The sequence below is a fragment of the Schistocerca nitens genome, chromosome 7 (genome assembly GCF_023898315.1).
Source record: "Schistocerca nitens isolate TAMUIC-IGC-003100 chromosome 7, iqSchNite1.1, whole genome shotgun sequence".
Classification (NCBI taxonomy): Eukaryota; Metazoa; Arthropoda; class Insecta; order Orthoptera; family Acrididae; genus Schistocerca; species Schistocerca nitens.
The window spans coordinates 5,860,948-5,875,484 of record NC_064620.1 but is presented as its reverse complement, the minus strand read 5'-3'; the positions used below and the strand labels follow the sequence as shown (position 1 = coordinate 5,875,484).

The 14,537-nt window shown below is 63.5% G+C and overlaps 8 protein-coding genes across 8 annotated transcripts; 6 read left to right on the top strand and 2 right to left on the bottom strand.

Moving 5' to 3' along the window:
- Positions 1–743: 743 nt before the first annotated feature.
- Positions 744–3,981, bottom strand: LOC126195192 (proline-rich protein 36-like). The gene is made up of 4 exons (XM_049933706.1): positions 3,840–3,981; positions 2,458–3,702; positions 2,038–2,414; positions 744–1,895 (listed from the first exon to the last, which is right to left on the bottom strand). The coding sequence occupies exons 1-4, from the start codon at positions 3,979–3,981 to the stop codon at positions 744–746; spliced, it is 2,916 nt and encodes a 971-aa protein (XP_049789663.1).
- On the bottom strand, positions 3,981–5,106 carry LOC126195191 (transcriptional regulatory protein AlgP-like). Its single transcript, XM_049933705.1, has 2 exons — positions 4,730–5,106; positions 3,981–4,656 (listed from the first exon to the last, which is right to left on the bottom strand). The coding sequence occupies exons 1-2, from the start codon at positions 5,104–5,106 to the stop codon at positions 3,981–3,983; spliced, it is 1,053 nt and encodes a 350-aa protein (XP_049789662.1).
- Positions 5,105–5,674, top strand: LOC126195189 (circumsporozoite protein-like). The gene has a single exon (XM_049933703.1). The coding sequence runs from the start codon at positions 5,105–5,107 to the stop codon at positions 5,672–5,674; it is 570 nt and encodes a 189-aa protein (XP_049789660.1).
- Positions 5,675–5,918: 244 nt separating this feature from the next.
- LOC126195188 (uncharacterized transmembrane protein DDB_G0289901-like) lies at positions 5,919–7,413 on the top strand. The gene is made up of 2 exons (XM_049933702.1): positions 5,919–6,265; positions 6,390–7,413. The coding sequence occupies exons 1-2, from the start codon at positions 5,919–5,921 to the stop codon at positions 7,411–7,413; spliced, it is 1,371 nt and encodes a 456-aa protein (XP_049789659.1).
- Positions 7,414–8,638: 1,225 nt separating this feature from the next.
- Positions 8,639–9,724, top strand: LOC126195187 (circumsporozoite protein-like). The gene is made up of 2 exons (XM_049933701.1): positions 8,639–8,706; positions 9,022–9,724. Exons 1-2 carry the CDS (start codon positions 8,639–8,641, stop codon positions 9,722–9,724), a joined length of 771 nt encoding a protein of 256 aa, XP_049789658.1.
- A 189-nt stretch (positions 9,725–9,913) lies between these two features.
- LOC126195186 (circumsporozoite protein-like) lies at positions 9,914–10,822 on the top strand. Its single transcript, XM_049933699.1, has one exon. It carries the CDS (start codon positions 9,914–9,916, stop codon positions 10,820–10,822), a length of 909 nt encoding a protein of 302 aa, XP_049789656.1.
- Positions 10,823–11,066: 244 nt separating this feature from the next.
- On the top strand, positions 11,067–12,561 carry LOC126195182 (uncharacterized transmembrane protein DDB_G0289901-like). The gene is made up of 2 exons (XM_049933694.1): positions 11,067–11,413; positions 11,538–12,561. Exons 1-2 carry the CDS (start codon positions 11,067–11,069, stop codon positions 12,559–12,561), a joined length of 1,371 nt encoding a protein of 456 aa, XP_049789651.1.
- Positions 12,562–12,782: 221 nt separating this feature from the next.
- Positions 12,783–14,517, top strand: LOC126195181 (uncharacterized transmembrane protein DDB_G0289901-like). Its single transcript, XM_049933693.1, has 2 exons — positions 12,783–13,468; positions 13,563–14,517. Exons 1-2 carry the CDS (start codon positions 12,783–12,785, stop codon positions 14,515–14,517), a joined length of 1,641 nt encoding a protein of 546 aa, XP_049789650.1.
- The last annotated feature ends 20 nt before the right edge of the window (positions 14,518–14,537 follow it).

Below are 14,537 nucleotides of genomic sequence, written 5' to 3'. Positions count from 1 at the left end.
AGGTTGGCATTGAGGAACGGAGGCTGCCTGGCAGGAACACAGGCTGGCTGGCAGGAACGCAGGCTGGCTGGTAGGAATGCAGGCTGGCTGGCTGGAACACAGGCTGCCTGTCAGGAACGCAGGCTGGTTCGTAGGAACGCAGGCAGGCTGGTAGGAACGCAGGGTGCTTGGCAGGAACACTGGCTGGCTGTCTGGCTGTCTGACAGGAACGCTGGCTGGCTGGAAGGAACAAAGGCTGGCTGGGAGTAACGCAGACTGGCTGGCAGAAACGCGGACTGGCTGGCAGGATCACTGGCTGGTTGGCAGGAACGCTGGCTGACTGGCAGGAACACATCTGACTGGCAGGAACACAGGCTGGCTGGCTGGCTAGCTGGCAGGAACACCGGCTGGCAAGAACGCTCTCTGGCTGGATGGAATGCACGCAGGCTGGCTGGACCACAGGCTGGCTGGCAGGACCTGTGGGTGGCTGGCTGGCCTGCTGCTAGGAACGATGGCTGACAGGAACGCTGCCTGGCAGGAACGCTGGCTGGGTGGCAGGAGCGCTGGCTGGCAGGAAATTTGTCTGCCTGGCAGGAACACAGGCTGGCTGGCTGGAATGCAGGCTGGTTTGTAGGATCACGGGCTGGCTGTCAGGAACACTGGGTGACTGGCTGGCAGGCTGTCAGGAACGCTGGCTGGCAGGAACGCTGGCTGGCTGGCAGGAGCGCTGGCTGCCTGGCAAGAACACAGGCAGGCTGGCAGGATCACAGGCTGGCTGGGAGGAACTCAGGCTGGCTAACAGGAACGCAGGGTGGCTGGCAGGAACACTGGCTGGCTGGCTGGCTGGCTGGCAGCAACGCTGGCTGGCAGGAACGCTGGCTGGCACGAACGCTGGATGGCTGGCAGGAACACAAGCTGTCTGGCAGCAACACATGCTGTCTGGCAGGAATTCTTGCTGGCTGGCTGGCATGAACGAAGTTTAGCGGGGACGCTGGATGGCTGGCAGGAACACAGGCTGCCTGGCAGGAACACAGGCTGGCTGGCAGGATCACAGGCTGGCTGGCAGGAACACTGGCAGGTTGGTAGGAACGCAGGCAGGCTGGCCGGAACACAGGCTGGCTGTCAGGAAGACAGGCTGTCTGGTAGGAATACTTGCTAGCTGGCTGGCTGGGTGGCATGAACGCAGGTTGGCAGGGACGATGGCTCGCTGGCAGGAACGCTGGCTGGCAGGAACGCTGGCTGGCTGGCAGGAACACAGGCTGGATGGCCGGAATACTTGCTGGCTGGCCGGCTGGGTGGCATGAATGCAGGTTGGGAGGGACGCTGGCTGGCTGCCAGGAACAAATGCTAGATGGAAGGATGGCAGCCTGGCCTTGTAGGAGCACAGACTGGCTTCCAGGAACACTGACTGGATGGCTGGCTGGCTGGCAGGAACGCTGGCTTGCAAGTACGCTGGCTGGCTGGCAGGAGCGCTGGCTATCTGGCAGGAACACAGGCTGGCTGGCAGGAACACAGGCTGGCTGGCAGGAATGCAGGCTGGTTTGTAGGAACACGGGCTGGCTGGCAGGAACACTGGGTGACTCGCTGGCAGGCTGGCAGGAACGCTGGCTGGCAGGAACACTGGCTGGCAGGCAGGAGCGCTGGCTGGCTGGCAGTAACATAGTCTGGCTGGCAGGAATGCAGGCCGGCTGGGAGGAACTCAGTTTGGCTTTGAGGAACGCAGGGTGGCTGGCAGGAGCACTGGCTGATTGACTGGCTGGCTGGCAGGAACGCTGGCTGGCAGGAATGCTGGCTGGCAGGCACGAACACAGGCTGGCTCGAGGGAACGGAGGCTGCCTGGCAGGAACACAGGCTGGCTGGCAGGAACGCAGGCTGGCTGGTAGGAATGCAGGCTGGCTGGCTGGAACACAGGCTGCCTGTCAGGAACGCAGGCTGGTTGGTAGGAACGCAGGCAGGCTGGTAGGAACGCTGGGTGCTTGGCAGGAACACTGGCTGGCCGTATGGCTGTGTGGCAGGAACGCTGGCTGGCTGGCAGGAACAAAGGCTGGCTGGGAGTACCGCAGACTGGCTGGCAGGAACGCGGACTGGCTGGCAGGATGACTGGCTGGTTGGCAGGAAAGCTGGCTGACTAGCAGGAACACATCTGACTGGCAGGAACACAGGCTGGCTGGCTGGCTGGCTGGCAGGAACACCGGCTGGCAAGAACGCTCTCTGGCTGGATGGAACGCACGCAGGCTGGCTGGACCACAGGCTGGCTGGCAGGACCTGTGGGTGGCTGGCTGGCCTGCTGCTAGGAACGCTGGCTGACAGGAACGCTGCCTGGCAGGAACGATGGCTGGGTGGCAGGAGCGCTGGCTGGCAGGAAATTTGTCTGCCTGGCAGGAACACAGGCTGGCTGGCTGGAATGCAGGCTGGTTTGTAGGACCACGGGCTGGCTGTCAGGAACACTGGGTGACTGGCTGGCACGCTGTCAAGAACGCTGGCTGGCAGGAACGCTGGCTGGCTGGCAGGAGCGCTGGCTGGCTGGCAGGAACACAGGCAGGCTGGCAGGATCACATGCTGGCTGGAAGGAACTCAGGCTGGCTAACAGGAACGCAGGGTGGCTGGCAGGAACACTGGCTGGCTGGCTGGCAGGAACGCTGGCTGGCAGGAACGCTGGCTGGCACGAACGCTGGATGGCTGGCAGGAACACAAGCTGTCTGGCAGCAACACATGCTGTCTCGCAGTAATTCTTGCTGGCTGGCTGGCATGAACGAAGGTTAGCGGGGACGCTGGATGGCTGGCAGGAACACAGGCTGGTTGGCAGGAACGCAGGCTGGCTGGCAGGAACGCAGGCTGGCTGGCAGGAACACTGGCTGGTTGGCGGGCTGGCTGGCAGGAACGCTGGCTGACTGGCAGGAAAGCAGGAAGGCTCGCATGGACACTGGCTGGCTGGCTGGCTGGCAGGTAGGCTGTCTGGTAGGAATGCTGGCTGGCCGTCAGGAAAAGAGGCAGGCTGGCAGGAACTCAGGCTGTCTGGCAGGAACACAGGCTTTCTGGCAGGATCACAGGCTGGCTGGCAGGAACACTGGCAGGCTGGCCAGAACACAGGCTGGCTGGCAGGAACACAGGCTGTCTGGTAGGAATACTTGCTAGCTGGCTGGCTGGCTGGCAGGAACACAGGCTGGCTGTCCTGGAACGCCGACTGGCTGGCAGGAACGGGGACTGGCTGGCAGGAACACTGGCTGGCAGGCAGGCAGGAAGGCTGGCTGGCAGGAAAGCTATCTGACTGGCAGGAACACAGGCTGGCTGGCAGGAACGCAGGCTGGCTGGCAGGAACACAGGGTGGCTGGCAGGAACGCAGGCTGGCTGGCAGGAACGCAGGCTGGCTGGCAGGAACACTGGCTGGTTGGCGGGCTGGCTGGCAGGAACGCTGGCTGACTGGCAGGAACACATCTGGCTGGCAGGTACACAGGCTGGCTGGCTGGCTGGCTGGCAGGAACACAGGCTGACAAGAACGACCTCTGGCTGGATGGAACGCAGGCTGGCTGGTAGGAACAGAGGAAGTCTGGCTGGACCACCGGCTGGCTGGCAGGACCAGTGGGTGGCTGGCTGGCCGACTGGCAGGAACGCTGGCTGACAGGAACGCTGCCTGGCAGGAACGATGGCTGGCTGGCAGGAACGCTAGCTGGCAGGAAATTTGTGTGCCTGTCAGGAACACGGGCTTGCTGGCAGCAATGCAGGCTGGTTTGTAGGAACACAGGCAGGCTGGCAGGGACACTGGGTGACTGGCTGGCAGGCAAGCAGGAACGCTGGCTGGCAGGAACGCTGGCTGGCTGGCAGGAGCGCCGACTGGGTGGGAGGTACAGTGGCTGGCTGACTTTCTAACTGGCAGCAATGCTTGGTGGTTCGCAGGAACACAGGCTGGCTAGCAGGAACGCAGGCTGGCTGGCAGGAACGCAGGTTGGCTGTCAGGCACACTGCCTGGCTGGCTGACTGGCTGGCAGGAACGCTGGCTGGCATTAACGCTGGATGGCAGCAACACAGGCTGGCTGGCAGCAACACAGGCTGTTTGGCAGGAACGCAGGCTGGCTGGCAGGAACACAGGCTGGCTGGGAGTAACGCAGACTGGCTGGCAGGTACGCGGACTGGCTGCCAGGAACACTGGCTGGCTGGCTGGCAGGAAGGCTGGCTGGCAGGAATGCTATCTGGCTGGCACAAACACAGGCTGGCTGGCAGGAACGCAGGCTGGCTGGCAGGAACACAGGCTGGCTGGCAGGAACGCAGGCTGGCTGGCAGGAACGCAGGCTGGCTGGCAGGAACACTGGCTGGTTGGCGGGTTGGCTGGCAGGAATGCTGGCTGACTGCCAGGAATACCTGCCACAGGCTGGCAAGAATGCTCTCTGGCTGGATGGAACGCTGGCTGGCTGGTAGGAACGCAGGCAGGCTGGCTGCACCACAGGCTGGCTGGCAGGACCTGTGGGTGGCTGGCTGGCCAACTGGCAGGAACGCTGACTGTCAGGAACGCTGCCTGGCAGGAACGCTGGCTGTCTGGCAGGGGAGCTGGCTGGCAGGAAATTTGTCTGCCTGGCTGGCAGGCATGCAGGCTGGTTTGTAGGACACGGGCTGGCTGGCAGGCACACTGGGTGACTGGCTGGCAGGTTGGCAGGAACGCTGGCTGGCAGGAATGCTGGATGGCTGGCAGGAACACAGGCAGGCTGGCAGGAATGCAGGCTGACTGGCAGGAACACAGGATGGCTGGCAGAATCACAGGCTGGCTTGGAGGAACTCAGGCTGGCTGGCAGGAATGCAGGCTGGCTGGGAGGAACTCAGGCTGGCTAACAGGAACCCAGGGTGGCTGGCAGGAACACTGGCTGGCTGGCTGGCTGGCTGGCAGGAACGCTGGCTGGCAGGAACGCTGGCTGGCACGAACGCTGGATGGCTGGCTGTCAGGCGCTCTGGCTGGCTGACTGACTGGCAGGCAGGAACGCTGGCTGGCAGGAACGCTGGATGGCTGGCAGGAACACAGGCTGGCTGGCAGCAGCACAGGCTGTCTGGCTGGAATATTGCTGGCTGGCTGGCTGGCTGGCATGAACGTAGTTTAGCAGAGACGTTGGATGGCCTGCAGGAACACAGGCTGGTTGGCATGAACGCAGGCTGGCTAGCAGTAACGCATGCAGGCTCGTATGGACACTGGCTGGCTGGCTGGCTGGCAGGAACGCTGTCTGGTAGGAATGCTGGCTGGCCATCAGGAACAGAGGAAGGCAGGCAGGAACGCAGGCTGGCTGGCAGGAACTCAGGCTGGCTGGGTGGATCTCAGGCTGGCTGGCAGGAACGCAGGCTGGCTGGCAGGAACACTGCCTGGCTGGCTCGCTGGCTGGCAGGAACGCTGGCTGGCAAGAATGCTGGCTGGCAGGCACGAATGCAGGATGTCTCGCAGGAACACAGACTGGCTGGCAGGAACACAGGCTGGGTGGCAGGAATGCAGGCTGACTGGCAGGATCGCTGGCTGGCTGGCAGCAACACTGGCAAGCTGGAAGGAACACAGTCTGGCTGGCAGGAACACAGGCTGTCAGGTAGGAATACTTACTGGCTGGCTGACTGGGTGGCATGGACGCAGGTTGGCAGGGACGCTGGTTGGCTGGCAGGAATGCTGGCTGGCAGGAACGGTGTGTGCCGGCAGGAACACAGGCTGGATGGCAGGAACACAGGCTAACTGGTAGGAATACTTGCTGGCTGGCTGGCTGGGTGGCATGAATGCAGGTTGGCAGGGACGCTGGCTGGCTGGCAGGAACACAGGCTGGTTGGCAGGATCGCAGGCTGTCTGGCAGGAACGCAGGCTGGCTCGCAGGGACACTGGCTGGCTGGCTGGCTGGCAGGAACGCTGTCTGGTAGGAACGCTAAATGCCTGTCAGGAACACAGGCAGGTTGGCAGGAACGATGGCTGGCTGGTAGGAACGATGGCTGCCTGGCTGGAACACAGGCTGGCTGGCAGCAACACTGGTTGGCTGGATGGCAGCCTGGCAGGAACGCTGCTTGGCAGGAACGCTGGCTGGCTGGCAGGAACCCAGGCTGGCTGGCAGGAACGCAGTCTGGCTGGTAGGAACACAGACTGGCTTCCAGGAACACTGACTGGCTGGCTGGCTGGCTGGCAGGAACGCTGGCTTGCAAGTTCGCTGGCTGGCTGGCAGGAGTGCTGGCTATCTGTCAGGAACACAGGCTGGCTGGCAGGAACGCAGGCTGGCTGGTGGGAATGCAGGCTGTCTGGCAGGAACACAGGCTGCCTGGCAGGAACGCAAGATGCTTGGTAGGAACGCCGAATGGCTGGTAGGACCGCAGGCTGGCTGGCAGGAACACAGGCTGGCAGGCAGGAAAGCAGGATGGCTGGCAGGAACACTGGCTGGCTGGCTGGCATAGACGCTGGCTGGCAGGAATGCTGGCTGGCTGGCAGGAACACAGCCTGGCTTACAGGAACTCAGGCTGTCTGTCAGGGACACAGGCTGGCTGGCAAGAACGCAGGCTGGCTGGCAGGAACGCAGGCTGGCTGGCAGAAACGCAGGCTGGCTGGCAGGAACACTGGCTGTTTGGCGGGCTGGCTGGCAGGAACGCTGGCTGACTGGCAGGAGCGCGGACTGGCTGGCAGGTACACTGGCTGGCTGGCTGGCAGGAAGGCTGGCTGGCAGGAATGCTATCTGGCTGGCACAAACACTGGCTGGCTGGCAGGAACACAGGCCGGCTGGCAGGAGCACAGGCTGGCTGGCAGGAACGCAGGCTGGCTGGCAGGAACGCAGGCTGTCTGGCAGGAACACTGGCTGGTTTTCGGGTTGGCTGGCAGGAATGCTGGCTGACTGGCAGGAACACATCTGGCTGGCAGGAACACAGGCTGGCTGGCTGGCTGGCTGGCAGGAACACAGGCTGGCAAGAATGCTCTCTGCCTGGATGGAACGCTGGCTGGCTGGTAGGAACGCAGGCAGGCTGGCTGGACCACAGGCTGGCTGGCAGGACCTGTGGGTGAATGGCTGGCCAACTGGCAGGAACGCTGACTGTCAGGAACGCTGCCTGGCAGGAACGCTGGCTGTCTGGCAGGGGAGCTGGCTGGCAGGAAATTTGTCTGCCTGGCAGGAACACAGGCTGGCTGGCAGGAACTCAGGCTGGCTGGATGGATCTCATGCTGGCTGGCAGGAACGCAGGCTGGCTGGCAGGAACACTGCCTGGCTGGCTCGCTGGCTGGCAGGAACGCTGGCTGGCAAGAATGCTGGCTGGCAGGCACGCATGCAGGATGTCTCGCAGGAACACAGACTGGCTGGCAGGAACGCAGGCTGGCTGTCAGGGACACAGGCTGGCTGGCAAGAACGCAGGCTGGCTAGCAGGAACGCAGGCTGGCTGGCAGAAACGCAGGCTGGCTGGCAGGAACACTGGCTGTTTGGCGGGCTGGCTGGCAGGAACGCTGGCTGACTGGCAGGAGCGCGGACTGGCTGGCAGGTACACTGGCTGGCTGGCTGGCAGGAAGGCTGGCTGGCAGGAATGCTATCTGGCTGGCACAAACACTGGCTGGCTGGCAGGAACACAGGCCGGCTGGGAGGAGCACAGGCTGGCTGGCAGGAACGCAGGCTGGCTGGCAGGAACGCAGGCTGTCTGGCAGGAACACTGGCTGGTTTTCGGGTTGGCTGGCAGGAATGCTGGCTGACTGGCAGGAACACATCTGGCTGGCAGGAACACAGGCTGGCTGGCTGGCTGGCTGGCAGGAACACAGGCTGGCAAGAATGCTGTCTGCCTGGTTGGAACGCTGGCTGGCTGGTGGGAACGCAGGCAGGCTGGCTGGACCACAGGCTGGCTGGCCGGACCTGTGGGTGAATGGCTGGCCAACTGGCAGGAACGCTGACTGTCAGGAACGCTGCCTGGCAGGAACGCTGGCTGTCTGGCAGGGGAGCTGGCTGGCAGGAAATTTGTCTGCCTGGCAGGAACACAGGCTGGCTGGCAGGAACTCAGGCTGGCTGGGTGGATCTCAGGCTGGCTGGCAGGAACGCAGGCTGGCTGGCAGGAACACTGCCTGGCTGGCTCGCTGGCTGGCAGGAACGCTGGCTGGCAAGAATGCTGGCTGGCAGGCACGAATGCAGGATGTCTCGCAGGAACACAGACTGGCTGGCAGGAACACAGGCTGGGTGGCAGGAATGCAGGCTGACTGGCAGGATCGTAGGCTGGCTGGCAGCAACACTGGCAGGCTGGAAGGAACACAGTCTGGCTGGCAGGAACACAGGCTGTCAGGCAGGAATACTTACTGGCTGGCTGGCTGGGTGGCATGGACGCAGGTTGCCAGGGAAGGGACGCTGGCTGGCTGGCAGGAATGCTGGCTGGCAGAACGGTGTGTGCCAGCAGGAACACAGGATGGATGGCAGGAACACAGGCTAACTGGTAGGAATACTTGCTGGCTGGCTGGCTGGGTGGCATGAATGCAGGTTGGCAGGGACGCTGGCTGGCTGGCAGGAACACAGGCTGGTTGGCAGGATCGAAGGCTGTCTGGCAGGAACGCAGGCTGGCTGGCAGGAACACTGGCTGGTTGGCGGGCTGGCTGGCAGGAACGCTGGCTGACTGGCAGGAACACATCTGGCTGGCAGGTACACAGGCTGGCTGGCTGGCTGGCTGGCAGGAACACAGGCTGACAAGAACGACCTCTGGCTGGATGGAACGCAGGCTGGCTGGTAGGAACAGAGGAAGTCTGGCTGGACCACCGGCTGGCTGGCAGGACCAGTGGGTGGCTGGCTGGCCGACTGGCAGGAACGCTGGCTGACAGGAACGCTGCCTGGCAGGAACGATGGCTGGCTGGCAGGAACGCTAGCTGGCAGGAAATTTGTGTGCCTGTCAGGAACACGGGCTTGCTGGCAGCAATGCAGGCTGGTTTGTAGGAACACAGGCAGGCTGGCAGGGACACTGGGTGACTGGCTGGCAGGCAAGCAGGAACGCTGGCTGGCAGGAACGCTGGCTGGCTGGCAGGAGCGCCGACTGGGTGGGAGGTACAGTGGCTGGCTGACTTTCTAACTGGCAGCAATGCTTGGTGGTTCGCAGGAACACAGGCTGGCTAGCAGGAACGCAGGCTGGCTGGCAGGAACGCAGGTTGGCTGTCAGGCACACTGCCTGGCTGGCTGACTGGCTGGCAGGAACGCTGGCTGGCATTAACGCTGGATGGCAGCAACACAGGCTGGCTGGCAGCAACACAGGCTGTTTGGCAGGAACGCAGGCTGGCTGGCAGGAACACAGGCTGGCTGGGAGTAACGCAGACTGGCTGGCAGGTACGCGGACTGGCTGCCAGGAACACTGGCTGGCTGGCTGGCAGGAAGGCTGGCTGGCAGGAATGCTATCTGGCTGGCACAAACACAGGCTGGCTGGCAGGAACGCAGGCTGGCTGGCAGGAACACAGGCTGGCTGGCAGGAACGCAGGCTGGCTGGCAGGAACGCAGGCTGGCTGGCAGGAACACTGGCTGGTTGGCGGGTTGGCTGGCAGGAATGCTGGCTGACTGCCAGGAATACCTGCCACAGGCTGGCAAGAATGCTCTCTGGCTGGATGGAACGCTGGCTGGCTGGTAGGAACGCAGGCAGGCTGGCTGCACCACAGGCTGGCTGGCAGGACCTGTGGGTGGCTGGCTGGCCAACTGGCAGGAACGCTGACTGTCAGGAACGCTGCCTGGCAGGAACGCTGGCTGTCTGGCAGGGGAGCTGGCTGGCAGGAAATTTGTCTGCCTGGCTGGCAGGCATGCAGGCTGGTTTGTAGGACACGGGCTGGCTGGCAGGCACACTGGGTGACTGGCTGGCAGGTTGGCAGGAACGCTGGCTGGCAGGAATGCTGGATGGCTGGCAGGAACACAGGCAGGCTGGCAGGAATGCAGGCTGACTGGCAGGAACACAGGATGGCTGGCAGAATCACAGGCTGGCTTGGAGGAACTCAGGCTGGCTGGCAGGAATGCAGGCTGGCTGGGAGGAACTCAGGCTGGCTAACAGGAACCCAGGGTGGCTGGCAGGAACACTGGCTGGCTGGCTGGCTGGCTGGCAGGAACGCTGGCTGGCAGGAACGCTGGCTGGCACGAACGCTGGATGGCTGGCTGTCAGGCGCTCTGGCTGGCTGACTGACTGGCAGGCAGGAACGCTGGCTGGCAGGAACGCTGGATGGCTGGCAGGAACACAGGCTGGCTGGCAGCAGCACAGGCTGTCTGGCTGGAATATTGCTGGCTGGCTGGCTGGCTGGCATGAACGTAGTTTAGCAGAGACGTTGGATGGCCTGCAGGAACACAGGCTGGTTGGCATGAACGCAGGCTGGCTAGCAGTAACGCATGCAGGCTCGTATGGACACTGGCTGGCTGGCTGGCTGGCAGGAACGCTGTCTGGTAGGAATGCTGGCTGGCCATCAGGAACAGAGGAAGGCAGGCAGGAACGCAGGCTGGCTGGCAGGAACTCAGGCTGGCTGGGTGGATCTCAGGCTGGCTGGCAGGAACGCAGGCTGGCTGGCAGGAACACTGCCTGGCTGGCTCGCTGGCTGGCAGGAACGCTGGCTGGCAAGAATGCTGGCTGGCAGGCACGAATGCAGGATGTCTCGCAGGAACACAGACTGGCTGGCAGGAACACAGGCTGGGTGGCAGGAATGCAGGCTGACTGGCAGGATCGCTGGCTGGCTGGCAGCAACACTGGCAAGCTGGAAGGAACACAGTCTGGCTGGCAGGAACACAGGCTGTCAGGTAGGAATACTTACTGGCTGGCTGACTGGGTGGCATGGACGCAGGTTGGCAGGGACGCTGGTTGGCTGGCAGGAATGCTGGCTGGCAGGAACGGTGTGTGCCGGCAGGAACACAGGCTGGATGGCAGGAACACAGGCTAACTGGTAGGAATACTTGCTGGCTGGCTGGCTGGGTGGCATGAATGCAGGTTGGCAGGGACGCTGGCTGGCTGGCAGGAACACAGGCTGGTTGGCAGGATCGCAGGCTGTCTGGCAGGAACGCAGGCTGGCTCGCAGGGACACTGGCTGGCTGGCTGGCTGGCAGGAACGCTGTCTGGTAGGAACGCTAAATGCCTGTCAGGAACACAGGCAGGTTGGCAGGAACGATGGCTGGCTGGTAGGAACGATGGCTGCCTGGCTGGAACACAGGCTGGCTGGCAGCAACACTGGTTGGCTGGATGGCAGCCTGGCAGGAACGCTGCTTGGCAGGAACGCTGGCTGGCTGGCAGGAACCCAGGCTGGCTGGCAGGAACGCAGTCTGGCTGGTAGGAACACAGACTGGCTTCCAGGAACACTGACTGGCTGGCTGGCTGGCTGGCAGGAACGCTGGCTTGCAAGTTCGCTGGCTGGCTGGCAGGAGTGCTGGCTATCTGTCAGGAACACAGGCTGGCTGGCAGGAACGCAGGCTGGCTGGTGGGAATGCAGGCTGTCTGGCAGGAACACAGGCTGCCTGGCAGGAACGCAAGATGCTTGGTAGGAACGCCGAATGGCTGGTAGGACCGCAGGCTGGCTGGCAGGAACACAGGCTGGCAGGCAGGAAAGCAGGATGGCTGGCAGGAACACTGGCTGGCTGGCTGGCATAGACGCTGGCTGGCAGGAATGCTGGCTGGCTGGCAGGAACACAGCCTGGCTTACAGGAACTCAGGCTGTCTGTCAGGGACACAGGCTGGCTGGCAAGAACGCAGGCTGGCTGGCAGGAACGCAGGCTGGCTGGCAGAAACGCAGGCTGGCTGGCAGGAACACTGGCTGTTTGGCGGGCTGGCTGGCAGGAACGCTGGCTGACTGGCAGGAGCGCGGACTGGCTGGCAGGTACACTGGCTGGCTGGCTGGCAGGAAGGCTGGCTGGCAGGAATGCTATCTGGCTGGCACAAACACTGGCTGGCTGGCAGGAACACAGGCCGGCTGGCAGGAGCACAGGCTGGCTGGCAGGAACGCAGGCTGGCTGGCAGGAACGCAGGCTGTCTGGCAGGAACACTGGCTGGTTTTCGGGTTGGCTGGCAGGAATGCTGGCTGACTGGCAGGAACACATCTGGCTGGCAGGAACACAGGCTGGCTGGCTGGCTGGCTGGCAGGAACACAGGCTGGCAAGAATGCTCTCTGCCTGGATGGAACGCTGGCTGGCTGGTAGGAACGCAGGCAGGCTGGCTGGACCACAGGCTGGCTGGCAGGACCTGTGGGTGAATGGCTGGCCAACTGGCAGGAACGCTGACTGTCAGGAACGCTGCCTGGCAGGAACGCTGGCTGTCTGGCAGGGGAGCTGGCTGGCAGGAAATTTGTCTGCCTGGCAGGAACACAGGCTGGCTGGCAGGAACTCAGGCTGGCTGGATGGATCTCATGCTGGCTGGCAGGAACGCAGGCTGGCTGGCAGGAACACTGCCTGGCTGGCTCGCTGGCTGGCAGGAACGCTGGCTGGCAAGAATGCTGGCTGGCAGGCACGCATGCAGGATGTCTCGCAGGAACACAGACTGGCTGGCAGGAACGCAGGCTGGCTGTCAGGGACACAGGCTGGCTGGCAAGAACGCAGGCTGGCTAGCAGGAACGCAGGCTGGCTGGCAGAAACGCAGGCTGGCTGGCAGGAACACTGGCTGTTTGGCGGGCTGGCTGGCAGGAACGCTGGCTGACTGGCAGGAGCGCGGACTGGCTGGCAGGTACACTGGCTGGCTGGCTGGCAGGAAGGCTGGCTGGCAGGAATGCTATCTGGCTGGCACAAACACTGGCTGGCTGGCAGGAACACAGGCCGGCTGGGAGGAGCACAGGCTGGCTGGCAGGAACGCAGGCTGGCTGGCAGGAACGCAGGCTGTCTGGCAGGAACACTGGCTGGTTTTCGGGTTGGCTGGCAGGAATGCTGGCTGACTGGCAGGAACACATCTGGCTGGCAGGAACACAGGCTGGCTGGCTGGCTGGCTGGCAGGAACACAGGCTGGCAAGAATGCTGTCTGCCTGGTTGGAACGCTGGCTGGCTGGTGGGAACGCAGGCAGGCTGGCTGGACCACAGGCTGGCTGGCCGGACCTGTGGGTGAATGGCTGGCCAACTGGCAGGAACGCTGACTGTCAGGAACGCTGCCTGGCAGGAACGCTGGCTGTCTGGCAGGGGAGCTGGCTGGCAGGAAATTTGTCTGCCTGGCAGGAACACAGGCTGGCTGGCAGGAACTCAGGCTGGCTGGGTGGATCTCAGGCTGGCTGGCAGGAACGCAGGCTGGCTGGCAGGAACACTGCCTGGCTGGCTCGCTGGCTGGCAGGAACGCTGGCTGGCAAGAATGCTGGCTGGCAGGCACGAATGCAGGATGTCTCGCAGGAACACAGACTGGCTGGCAGGAACACAGGCTGGGTGGCAGGAATGCAGGCTGACTGGCAGGATCGTAGGCTGGCTGGCAGCAACACTGGCAGGCTGGAAGGAACACAGTCTGGCTGGCAGGAACACAGGCTGTCAGGCAGGAATACTTACTGGCTGGCTGGCTGGGTGGCATGGACGCAGGTTGCCAGGGAAGGGACGCTGGCTGGCTGGCAGGAATGCTGGCTGGCAGAACGGTGTGTGCCAGCAGGAACACAGGATGGATGGCAGGAACACAGGCTAACTGGTAGGAATACTTGCTGGCTGGCTGGCTGGGTGGCATGAATGCAGGTTGGCAGGGACGCTGGCTGGCTGGCAGGAACACAGGCTGGTTGGCAGGATCGAAGGCTGTCTGGCAGGAACGCAGGCTGGCTCGCAGGGACACTGGGTGACTGGCTGGCTGGCAGGAACGCTGTCTGGTAGGAACGCTAAATGCCTGTCAGGAACACAGGCAGGTTGGCAGGAACGCAGGCTGGCTGACAGGAACACAGGGTGGCTGGCAGGAACGCAGGCTGGCTGGCAGGAACGCAGGCTGGCTGGCAGGAGCACTGGCTGTTTGGCGGGCTGGCTGGCAGGAACGCTGGCTGACTGGCAGGAACACATCTGGCTGGCAGGAACACAGGCTGGCTGGCTGGCTGGCTGGCAGGAACACAGGCTGACAAGAACGACCTCTGGCTGGATGGAACGCAGGCTGGCTGGTAGGAACGCAGGAAGTCTGGCTGGACCACAGGCAGGACCTGTGGATGGCTGGCTGGCCGGCTGGCAGGAACGCTGGCTGACAGGAACGCTGCCTGGCAGGAACGATGGCTGGCTGGCAGGAACGCTGGCTGGCAGGAAATTTGTCTGCCTGTCAGGAACAAAGGTTGGCTGGCAGCAATGCAGGCTGGTTTATAGGAACACGGGCAGGCTGGCAGGGACACTGGGTGACTGGCTGGCAGGCTGGCAGGAACGCTGGCTGGCAGGAACGCTGGCTGGCTGGCAGGAGCGCCGACTGGCTGGGAGGAACTCAGGCTGGCTGGCAGGAACGCAGGGTGTCTGGCAGGAACACTGGCTGGCTGGCTGGCTGGCTGGCTGGCGGCTGGAAGGAACGCTGGCTGGCAGGAATGCTGGCTGGCAGGCACGAACACAGGCTGGCTCGAGAGAACGCAGGCTGCCTGGCAGGAACACAGGCTGGCTGGCAGGAACGCAGGCTGGCTGGCAGGATCGCAGGCTGGCTGGCAGGAACACAGGCTGGCTGACTTTCTAGCTGGCAGCAATGCTTGCTGG